This window comes from Erigeron canadensis, chromosome 9 (assembly GCF_010389155.1).
Source record: "Erigeron canadensis isolate Cc75 chromosome 9, C_canadensis_v1, whole genome shotgun sequence".
NCBI classification, from domain to species: domain Eukaryota; kingdom Viridiplantae; phylum Streptophyta; class Magnoliopsida; order Asterales; family Asteraceae; genus Erigeron; species Erigeron canadensis.
The window spans coordinates 5040293-5051875 of record NC_057769.1 but is presented as its reverse complement, the minus strand read 5'-3'; the positions used below and the strand labels follow the sequence as shown (position 1 = coordinate 5051875).

At 34.1% G+C, this 11583-nt stretch overlaps 2 protein-coding genes across 4 annotated transcripts; both read right to left on the bottom strand.

Moving 5' to 3' along the window:
- Positions 1–36: 36 nt before the first annotated feature.
- On the bottom strand, positions 37–5480 carry LOC122580878. 3 transcript variants are annotated; one of them, XM_043753027.1, is made up of 6 exons: positions 5366–5480; positions 3909–4288; positions 2638–3770; positions 2074–2192; positions 1560–1643; positions 37–619 (listed from the first exon to the last, which is right to left on the bottom strand). In XM_043753027.1, the coding sequence occupies exons 2-4, from the start codon at positions 4249–4251 to the stop codon at positions 2124–2126; spliced, it is 1545 nt and encodes a 514-aa protein (XP_043608962.1). In that variant the 5' UTR covers positions 4252–4288; positions 5366–5480; the 3' UTR covers positions 37–619; positions 1560–1643; positions 2074–2123. The 3 variants fall into 3 exon arrangements, with proteins under 3 accessions (XP_043608962.1, XP_043608964.1, XP_043608963.1); XM_043753029.1 differs by having other exon boundaries at positions 37–450; XM_043753028.1 differs by lacking the exon at positions 1560–1643 and having other exon boundaries at positions 37–450.
- A 2925-nt stretch (positions 5481–8405) lies between these two features.
- On the bottom strand, positions 8406–11379 carry LOC122582246 (60S ribosomal protein L5-like). The gene is made up of 9 exons (XM_043754613.1): positions 11269–11379; positions 10291–10360; positions 10048–10139; positions 9826–9952; positions 9648–9727; positions 9441–9557; positions 9188–9322; positions 8907–9076; positions 8406–8674 (listed from the first exon to the last, which is right to left on the bottom strand). The coding sequence occupies exons 1-9, from the start codon at positions 11362–11364 to the stop codon at positions 8557–8559; spliced, it is 1005 nt and encodes a 334-aa protein (XP_043610548.1). The 5' UTR covers positions 11365–11379; the 3' UTR covers positions 8406–8556.
- Between the last annotated feature and the right edge of the window lie 204 nt (positions 11380–11583).

The following is an 11583-nucleotide window of genomic DNA, read 5'->3' as shown; positions in this document are numbered from 1 at the left end:
AACTTGTGCAACATGATATAACAACAATAATGAGAGTGATACAATAAGGGGACTTGTGCAAATAATATATTCCAATGAATATATGTCTGAAGGAACAAGATATTTTACAAATATCAGAGAATGTCAAATTCTTATTGTAAAGGAATTAAATGGGACCCATCCAGTTATATCAGAAAAAAATGAAACCTAACAGACTAACAGGATAAAGAATCAAGCCGAACTCCATTCCATCTTAATGTACACACATCCAAATGGGGTGTGCCTCGAGCACCAAATTCAAGAGAAATAGAAACCACCATGTGCTTTTTATAGCAACAGTTCGCTGGCAATCTTTGTCGATATGTGTGTAGCCGTGTAGGTAATAATGCTTATTGAAGTTACCTTCCCACATTCAATCTCTAGGCATGGATCGTTGTGGTGTCACCAGGTGTTGCCTGAAACTTTCATAGGCTGCAATACAGAATGTTTCTCTAAAAATGTAAGTATATGCTCATAGCATCACAACGAACGCATGATATCCATATAAGTAGAAGCTTTGAGTTATCTAAACACAAAAGCAGAGGCTCCAGCAAATCGGTAGCATGCCTCTAATATGACAAAACAATGTCAAGACCTTAACCTATCATGTACAAAAGTAATCAAAAGCTAATTAATATCCAATAGGAATGACAATAGAACTATATCTGCCTAAGAAGTTACGAAGCAACACAGCCAACACAACAAGTAAAATGATTTGTATGTATTTTAATCGAATTTGTGAAGGTTATCAGAGTCTTAACCATACATCGCAAAATGGGTTGATTTGGTTGGATGGAGCAGGGTCAAAACATCAAAATAGTTTAACTTCTGGGTTGGGACAGCCCCATATAGTTTAATTTCTTTCTGTTCTCGAATTTTACAAATTATTAATGTTCATATTATAAAAATAAACCTATATTATTACAAAACTTTGACTGAATAAGTGAGAAACTCTCGCACCCTGCCACCCTTTGTCATGGTACGGACTTGAACCCACAATAACTTGGTTTAACAGGGACCTTCTATACATTTTGATACTGCTAACCCAAAGGCCTATTGGTCACTATAGATACTATTACACTCTTTTGAAATAAAATGACACAAGAGGCTTTGTTCATTCAAACTGGGCTTATCTAATTTTAATCAATTTGACCTATTATAGCCAACACTACCCAAAACATACCATTATCAATAAATGGGTTAAACTAATGGTCTTCGCTACCCTAAGTTTTATAGACCCAACAAAAGCACAAACCTGAACCAACTATGCATCTATGCTGGTAGTCGCTATATCTGAACAGACACAGACAAAGTTGTGAACAGGGTCCATTCAAAAACCAGAACCCTGAATGAATCCAGAATCTATCTTAATCCACCTCTAACAACAATAAAGAACAGGGCCAGAGTAAAAATTAAATTTGGTTTCAGAAGAAGCAAGTTTTACTCCTGTTTTCACAAATTAAAAAAATTAGCAACAAACTGTGCAGTTATTATGCATGCAGTATCCTCATAAAATCCTATCATGAATGGAAGTTACATACTTTTTGATGGCCGTACACCCGTCAGAAACATCTTTGTTGGAATGAAATGATTACGTAAAACTCCCTCAGTTCCATTCTGTATGTCTACAAATATAAAAATTACAATTTAAGCTATGTGTAATTAATAAAATCTTTTATCAATAAAATGTTTTCTTCATCCTTGAATTTTAATCACACTTTGGCTCGAAATTTATAGTAATGTTACTCCTAATAAATGAAAGGTATTATAAGGAAAAGAAGGAAAAGCTACATGTCTTATTGGTAAAGTGGACAATCATCAAATTGGGATGGAAGGAGTACATTTTAGATTCAAAATTTCTAAAATCTCTGTATTGAAAGTTATGTGCTCATTAACTAGAAAAAGCTTTTCATGGCATAAAATTCTGATTAAAGGCACACAGCAAACTAGTAAAACTTGAAAACTAAGAAACTACAGAAGTAGAGGCTAGAACTAGGCTAGAACTGAAAGAATACATTGTCCTTTGACATATATGAAAAATATTATCACCTGCACCTTAGATAAATAGAAATGAATCCATCTAAATTTTATCGAGCCGGATCTCCCTATCTGGAAAATCCCCACTTCATCCAAGTTGAAAAACAATGCTTTGATAAATGTTCTGGTAAATCAACCTGCAAAGTTTCAGAGCGATAAAAAATTATATGTTAGGGAATCTGGTATGATAATACAATAAAAACTAATAACGATAACTATCTCTGTCCCAATAAAAGGGTAAGCACTTGAGTTCTGAGTTTCATTAACCTCAAAACTGACCAAGTTACTTGTCTTTTACTTATAAGTTAACCCGCCGGGTATTTTTAAGCTACACAATCTTGAAATTTTAAATTATTAAAACTATAATATGGACAAAAAAACAGTATTCATCTATTCTTGAAGATCAAGATTATAATAACAATAAAATGGACAAAAGGGTTTGCGAGTTAACCAAAGCTGACCTAGCCTGTGTCGACCAGGACTAAAACAAATTAGTTTCAACAGAAACCAATTTTGACCCATTTCCTACCTGGCCACTCTTGCTACTCTAATTTAACAAAAATCGAGGCTCAATGCACTTACACTACTCCATGAAGTAGAATATCCATCAGTAGAGAGTAACCAATAACTAGGCTTGGATTGACGATCCATCTTATCATACAAGAAATCTAAATCCAAAAGATCATCATCATTGCTGTCATCAAGGGTGGAACTTTTTCTTCTTTTCTTTCTATGATTTCGTTTCTTCTTGCGTTTCGAGCTTGAAGAGAGCCTACCATCTGATTCCGAGTCACTGTCATCTGGTAAACCATTATGATGCAACAATTCATGCTTGCCCGAGTGACGAAAACTTACTCCGTTGCTGCTAAACAAAGATTCCCAAGCTTCAGGAGGCCCATATTCCTCTGTCAAGAAGTAATGTAAAGCCCAAGAGTGCAACGCTAATAATTTTATCGAAGATGTGCTCTTTTTATTGGAACATTGTTTAATTAGAGGGACTAAACCATCAGGATTTGCTGGCATTTTAAATATCTTTTGCACAATATCCTTGATTTGTAACTTTTCATCCTTGTGTTCGTCGTCTTGTAGAAGTTGCACTACTTGGCGCCCTCGATTTATAACTGCATTCAATAGAAGTAGTTCATCCATTGAATCTGAACCACTGTATCTTGAAAGTATGACCTCCAAATACTGACACCTGTCGCCAAAAACTTTAGGTTTGATGTCCAGGTTGAGTGATTCTTGAAGCAAATCCAGAAAAAAACAGAGTTCCCGCTCGGTAAGAGCAATTAGAAGGTGGCAACATAAGGATGAGAACGCTTCTTCCATTAGGAACTCGTTGATGACTTTCCATATCTCCTCCATATCTTCTTTGTACATTAATTTCACAAACCTATTTACGAAAAATTTCATATCCAAACACAAAATGTCACCATCTTCTAATGTGTTGGCAAACTCATGAGATGACCAAAACTCTGGCACATTTTCAAGAAAATTTTCAACTGTTTGTTCTACATCAAGATCGAGGAAGTAATGAGGCTTCGTTGCCACCATGGCAGGGGATTGCCCGTGCTTGCCTTTCCATTCAAGCTCCTCCCAACAGATGTCACGATTCACAAAGGCAAACTGGGATAAAGCTTTTGCCCCTTTTCTATGCTCCATATCACTAGTGCCAGAAAAATTAGAGAACCAATGCAAAATACGTCTTGGATTTCCTATATGATTAACAATTAGCACACGTTAGTCCAAAACTTGCATCAGATCTGTGGTAGAAACCTTAATGTACTACCAACAGGAAAATATTAATCAGATAAAAAGTACACAAAAATAAGAGCGGAAAATGACTAGGTTACCTCTAAAGAAATCCTCTAGCATGTGGCTTTTCTTAGCTAGAATAGACCCTGCCTTTCTTGGCTGTTTCTGAAAAATCATCTGCAAAAGCTGAGCTGCTAGGTCCTTCTTCTGTGAACTGGTTTGCAATAGGTTCATAAATAGCTCACGTTGTTGCCGGCTAGATAAAGAACTTATCCCTGAAATATCATTGCAAAGCCAAAACCGTGCCTCTGATCGACTTTGAGATGCAATCAATATGCGCATTATACCCTCTAGGTCATTCAAGAGAGATACTCTCTGTTTAAAAGAATCATCATCTCCATCGAAACTCCAGTCTGGTTCAGAAAGAAACAAATGGACCATTATGCCAGTCGTTTGGCAGATTTACCTATGCAACCACCTATAACAGATGAATGAATCATAATCAATGCACCATAAATGTGAAACATACATCAGATTAGATTAGTAAGACAGAAGTATGATTTATAATCCATTTAAAGCTGTATAAAACAAGGACTAAATACTAAAGCAGCTAGCAGATTATATAAGCAAAACCGTATGCATTATCAAACATTATTTGACAAACAGAAAACAGTTAACTAAAATAAGAGCAAATTGCCAAAAAAGGGTGTATACTAATTTACACCTCCTATCAAAAGGAGTGGTTCTTCAACGTCTGTCAAAAAAGAAGTGTAAATTCAATTCTTGCCAAGAAAGAAGTAAAAGTTCAATTCATATTAGTCATATTATATAACCATAAGAGACTTTTCCCTTTTAGGTGACACCAATCATAGAATGAAGCATCACCTTTTTAGTCATATCACCAGCTAAAAATTGACACATCACCACCTACTGCAATCAACTGCCATGCCGCGATGAAGTCTTTTAAACTTTTTTTAGGAAAAGTTGTCAAGAAATGACCCAAAAGGCCAAAACTATCGGTCGGCACAAGTACTAATGCTAGCGTATCAGATAAAGTATTTACCCTCAAAGGTTTTAAGATATAAATCGCCGTTACCTCATCTTTAGTCATATCAATGTTACCAAACACTCTCTCTTCCCTTTCTCACCCTACCGCGCGCTACAACTGGAAACCGCCACAAACGTACTTTTAAGACTATAGGTAGATTCTTATCAAAAGATGAACTCTATTTTAGTCCCTAACTCTAACAACAATTGAACTTTCCCTACTATATATGTCAAAGTACCAAAAGTTCCAAATTTTTTTCGTTGAAGCGTCTCGAATTTCGGTCACCAATACTATTCAATTATTCATATTCCAAAGTGTGAAATTAAGTGTCTTTATGTTACCCTCTTTGGAAAATTTACTCACTAAAATATTATAGCAGATATATATACATACAACCTATACATACAGTTGAAAGACAAACACTAAAATCATATATTACTAAATGACTGGAGGGCAATACATATATATATACATATATATAGAAAGAGAAAGAGAGATGTGACGTACCTGCAATTCGAGAGCGGTGTCGTACTGTCGTCGCCGGAGATTATTTGAACGGTAGACGAGTGTTCGATTTCGAGCCCTAGTTCTGATTTTGACTTTTTTTTTTAGTTAAACTTAAGTTGTTTGACCATGTGTTTGTGTTTAAAGAAAAGGAATCATTTCTTTTAATTAATTTATCAATATCATGTATTAAAAGCTTATATAGTATATTTTAAAAATTGTATAATATGGTAAATTAATTAAAATAGATGGTACGGATATCATTTCCTTCAAAGAAAAAGTAAAGGATATATAAACCAAAGTAAAAATTGTACAAAAAAAAAAATTTCATTTGGGATTTTAGGGTTTATTAAATATGTACTCGAAGTTTATCATTTTCTTCCAAATTTTATTTATTTATTTATTTTTTTAACAATTGGTGGGAAAGTCGTTCTATCAAGCCGAGTAATGACATCTAAATAGTTAGTATGCTCAGGGTTTGAGAGGCCTTACATCGCTGGTATCCCCAAAGGGGGCCCATTTTTACGCTAAGAAGGTAAATACCCGAGATCAATGGGGAATACAAGATTCGATCCCATGACCTCTAAGTCAACATCCCTTCCCGCCAAGATAATTATACTAATATTCACTTTCTTTTTTTTACAAAATTAAAAAGTTCAAATTTCTTAGTCTAGTTTTATTTATACTAGACGTATGTCTGTGCGATATGGTGACGATGGTGCTAACGATGACGGTGTGATAACGGTGACGATGGTTAATGATAGTGATGGTGGTAGTGATGGAGAGAGAGAGAGAGAGTAGAGGCTCAGGGAGGATGTATGTTCTAGGGTTAGTATTAAGATATGTTTTAGGAAGAGTTACACACATTGTTAGGATTCTAAAAGAGAAAATTGTGAAAAATGTTGAAAAGAGTAATCAGGATTATTTTGAGGATAATGAAAAAAATGCTTAATTTCTAAAAATCTAGATCCACTTACTTTGTACGGGACTAGATGGATGTCTGCACATTACCGCTAAACAGTAATGGTTTTGGGAATTTATGGTTGCGGTGATAATGGACTGCGGTGATTGATGATGTTGGGTGGTTATGGTGAGATATGTATGTTTGTGTATGCGTGTTTAGTGTGGGCAGAGGAGAAGAAAGGAGAAATGAGTAGTGTGTAAAGTTTTGTTTGTGTACAAGGGTATTTTGGATAGGAAAAAGAATGCTGAATTAAGAACTATCGGTTGTATTATAAGGGAGTATAGATAAATTGTAGATAGATATTTATACTAAGTTTATTTATAACTAAGTTGAGCTTAAATAATATAATCATTATGAAGATTTTCTAGATAAGTTAATATACTTTATACAATAAATTTTTGATAGGTCAATTATAAGGATAACTTATTGGATATTGGATAATCTGAGTTTAAGACAATCATCTTTTATTAATATTAGGATTAGGACTAGCGATTTTATGAGTTTAAGACAATAGTCTTCTATAGAATGCTTTCATGAAGTTACCTACCATAGCTCCCGACGGTATCCTGCCATGTCGACTATCGCATACATGTTGGGTTTTCAGCTGCGAGGTTAAAAGATGTTTTAAAACTTTTTCTAGTGTTGTCGTTCGGATGAAAGGATGAAACCCCAAAAAACTTGAAGAATAAAGTAAATAGAGAATGTATATGAAATAAACAAGCGACAGAGTTTTTAGGGGCCGTTTGGTTCGCAGAATGTTTTTGAAGTAATTAGAATCTGTCAATGTAATTGAAATTTAAAGGAATTGGAATCTGAAAGTTTAAAAAACTAGATTGTGTTTGGTTGACAGAATCTAATGAAATTCGGTTAAAAGATTTTTTTACAAAATATATGAAACGACCAAAATAACCTTTTGATATACGTTTATAAATAATCAAGATATTAACAGATATAATGTTTATAAATAATCAATGTATTAACAGATATGACATTATCACATGTATATATATCAATTTTAGAAACATTGGCAATTATTAGACATAAAATATTATGAAATAGTGGGTTTTTCAATAAAGATGATTTTGCCCTCTCTTGGGAATATGCCGTCGCCGGTGGCCCAAAAATCCCAATCCCAAAAATCCATTACTATTATATTCTACACACTCATCCTATTTTCTACATACGGTTAAATCTTTTGTTCCAACATAAGCAGCATCGTCAACCTGATTTTACAAGCAACAGCGGTAGCCCGGAGTTCAATAGCAGTGGCACCCAGAGTTCACTAGCAACAACGGTAGCCGACAACCAGAGTTCACTAGCAGCATCGACAACCGGAGTTTACAAGCAACGGCAGCCAGACATCCAATCAGATTTCAAAAGGGTAGACTTTTTTATTTTTGTAAAAGGGCTTTTTGGTAAATATGAATGAAATCCTTGGAATGTATAAACATTCCATCAAGTTTGTGAAAATTCCAAATTCCATGTTTTAAGGAATTTGAAGGAACTTTTGAGATTCTAATTCCTTTCATTTTCCAACCAAACAAGAGATGGAATGGATTTTAGATTCCAATTCCTAAGAATTTCAACAAATTCCGGCGAACCAAACACCCGTGCTTTGCAACCATTAATTAAATATACGAGTACAATTTAAAGATTTAAGCACCTTCAGAATAATAATCAGTGGTGAAACTTGTTTTTAGTCACCAATTGAGACTCGATAGGAAGCTTAGCTTTTAAACCAAAATGACAAATGAAAAAGCAAACTAATTACAAGACGAAGTTTAAGAGCAAGAACGAACGTGTACGGATGCATAGACATGTGATCCGGATAGGGTTTTAAAAACGATTTCAAACTTCAATCACCAACACCAAAATATATCAACTTAGGCAAGAAAACGATCTTGCACTGATGACCATTTCAACATATCTAGATGACAAGTCACTTAGAAATTATACATATAGATATATAATAGCGGATAAACTAGCAAATTATCAGAAGATTGCAAATAGACAACAAAATTAACAAAATCTATGAAGAACCAGATTTCATGTCGTTAACAAAACTACCAAGATTTGAAATGCAATCAAACAAGTTCAACATAACATTAACATTCCTCGAGATGCTAAAGATGGTTCCGGTATCTGATTCTTCTAAATGAAAATATAAGAAAACAAACTTTAGTCTTTTCGACCTAAACATACCAAAAAACCACAACCAATCAGCCGTTTCTTACTCATCATCTTCATCTGAATCATCATCATTGGCTCCAGCAGCAGCATTCAAAGCATTTAATCTCTCAATAAGCTTTTGCTTCCTCTCATCATAGGTGAGCTTCTTCAGGTTGTATCTACAATAATTTAGAAAAAGCAAACCAATTTAACTCTGTAAAAAGATCAATATTTTCAGTGAACTAATTTAACTACTTATATTATCTGCATACTGCCATAGAGATAACAATGCACAAAAACAAGCTTTTGCCAATTACCCAGCAGACACCAACCGACCAACCCAACTTGCCCATCTCTATTTTATGGTTCGGAATAAATTGATTAAAAAACACTGAGAGAAAAATAAGGTACCGCTTGTGTTCCTTGGGAGGCTGCTTCTCGGTTTTCTTGGGGCTTGGGTCAGCACGAATTGCAGCATGAACCTTCTTGTAAAGCTCTTCAAGGTTACCTGCCTCAACTCCAGCCTTGATGTACTCAGCAAAGTGAGTCTGGTACTTCTCTGGCTCATCTTCCATTAAGGTCTAAATCCCACAGAAAAAAATTTTAGAAGGTAATTAAATCGACAATCTCAACTCAAATGTATCAAACCATAGAAAAACAATAGTTTAGAATGCCCAAATGAATGAACTCACATTCATGTATGCAGCAACATGCCCACCATAGATGTACTTGCGATGGACATCAGCATCAAGGCTCTTACTGTCCTTACTGTATCCAGCAAACCGTTTATCACTGTGAGGGATATCAAGTCCACCATCCAGAGCTCCCTACATCATTTCCCACGATAAATTGTATTAAATATATAATTTCCACTAAATGTGACAAATTCCAAAAAAGTTCTTAAAAGGGTCATGTCAAAACAACTGAAATCAAGATTTAAGGTACCTTAAGAGCACCAAAGACACGGTTTCCAGTAGTTGTTCGAAGAAGACCAACATCAAGAAGGGCACGGAATGGCCTTCTGCTTTCAGCTGGTTCAACAGAGAAGTCTTCTCCAGTTGCCTGTAAATTACAACAAATCCATCAAAAACAATTACACATGTGAAAAGCCAACTAAGAAAAAAAACAACATTATTCGGTAGTTTACCATACCTCAACATTTCCCTGGTAGTCATCATCCATTTCAAGCTTTTTCAAAACTCGACGAGCCAAAAGAAGACCAGTGCAATAAGCTAAAATCACAATAAAATGGTTTTCTTAGCATACCTTCTAAAGCACCATGAGATATACAACGAGATTATGGGAAAAGAATTATTACAAAAAAACAAACCTGCAGCATAGTTAGTTAGCCCAACTTTGAGACCGTATCGCGGGAGCTCATGAGCATAAGCAGAAGCAAGAACCATGTCCCCAGCAATGGTTGCAGATATGATTTGGGCAGTAATATCCTTGTTGGTCTGTTAGCAACATTAGAATAAATAAACAATCAAGAAATTGAAAACGCAGATAAAACAGATTATCAACAAACAGTAAAGCATAAAAAAACGCTTACAAATCGGACAACATATCGGAACTTGGGGGTGTTGTACTTGTTCTTGTCCTGGTTGATGAGTCGAATTCTGGCACGGTAATCAGTCTTGCCCTCTGACCAATCAACAAAAAAAACAATAATAAGTTATTACATGACATTTTGTCATCGAAGTTCTGATGTTCACAATTACCATTCTTGCAAAATGGGGTAGTACATGATATAATATATTCTCATATATAAAAGGTAATACATAATTTGTTATACCTCTCCTTCTCTTGAACTTAACTTGAAACCTCTTGAAGTAAGATCTAGACTTCTGGGCTTTGACAAATGCCTTCAAAAACAAATATAAACATATAAATATTTAAAAAAGCTCAACAAAGAATAGACGAAATTGACATCTCGAACTTAAAAAACTGATATCTTTCACATATCAATATGAGATAGCAGGACATCAACCAAAAACTTGAGATTTCAATCTCATTATAAAGAGTTTGTAAATATATATGTTGACTAGATGTAAAATAAAAAACTACCCTGTTAACAAGAAAAACTTCAAATAAATTTCGGAAAAACACACTGATAACCTTCATAAGCATAACACCAAAAAATTATATAAATATAACAAATGCATGTTCTAATCTCGTTAGAGACCATTTGTAGATATATGCTGGGTATGTGTAAATAAATTGGCCTTTACAAATAAAAAGAAATTAAAAATACAATAATTCCAGAAAAACATCCTTAAAACTTCATAACCATAATAGAAAAAACATTATTATATTCAATATGTATCTATCTATATCTATATCTATATATTCAATAAAACCTCATATTTTACTGTCTTATCAGTGAAAACATATACACATACAAGGCAAAAATGACATCATAAACGCATCTAGTTAAAGCAAAAAAATAAAAAAATACAGTTCATCCACACAATTTTATATAACTATTTTAAATAATGTTACAGATCTAAGCAGTTCACTTATCTTCAACATAATCAAACAAATGAAAACCCAGAAAATAAAACATACTTTTCTTACATATACATATATACAAATAAATACAGAAACAAACATCATTTAACAATATTAAAAAACTATGAAAATAACTTTAGCATCATTGCAAAAACAGCTAAAAACACAAAACAGTAAAAATAGAATATAACAATCAGTAAATATTATGATGATTTATGAACAAAAAAAAAGATGGAAAAAAAGAAAGAAGGAGAGTGTGTACCATCTTCAAAATCTGTGATGAGGCTGCGGGGAGGAAAATGGAGAGTATAGAGGGAAGAGGCAGTGATGTTTGTATGTAAAGTGTTAGATATAGCATAAAACCCTAGTGGGGTTTCTTCATGGGCTTTATTTGGGCTTTTGTTCTTTTTTTTAGTTGGACTGTGTGTTTGTAAGAAGGAGACTCTGCTCGGCCCATTAGTAGCTTATTTGATAGGTTGCTACTTGCTAACTTATACGAGTACTACTATTTGTTTATTTTGGCTTAATATTTGTAAATTTAAAAAGTTATAGTTGAGTAATAAGTATCCTTCTAAAA

Excerpts from the sequence above, each read along its gene's own strand:
- LOC122580878 (XM_043753027.1), bottom strand. The coding sequence starts at position 4,251 with ATGGTCCATTTGTTTCTTTCTGAACCAGACTGGAGTTTCGATGGAGAT. Across the intron at positions 3,771-3,908 it reads GCTAGAGGATTTCTTTAGAG|GAAATCCAAGACGTATTTTG; the intron begins GTAACCTAGTCA and ends TTAATCATATAG. Across the intron at positions 2,193-2,637 it reads ATTCTACTTCATGGAGTAGT|GTTGATTTACCAGAACATTT; the intron begins GTAAGTGCATTG and ends GAAACTTTGCAG.
- LOC122582246 (XM_043754613.1), bottom strand. The coding sequence starts at position 11,364 with ATGCTATATCTAACACTTTACATACAAACATCACTGCCTCTTCCCTCT. Across the intron at positions 10,361-11,268 it reads CATCACAGATTTTGAAGATG|GCATTTGTCAAAGCCCAGAA; the intron begins GTACACACTCTC and ends TTGTTTTTGAAG. Across the intron at positions 9,077-9,187 it reads ATGTTGCTGCATACATGAAT|ACCTTAATGGAAGATGAGCC; the intron begins GTGAGTTCATTC and ends TGTGGGATTTAG.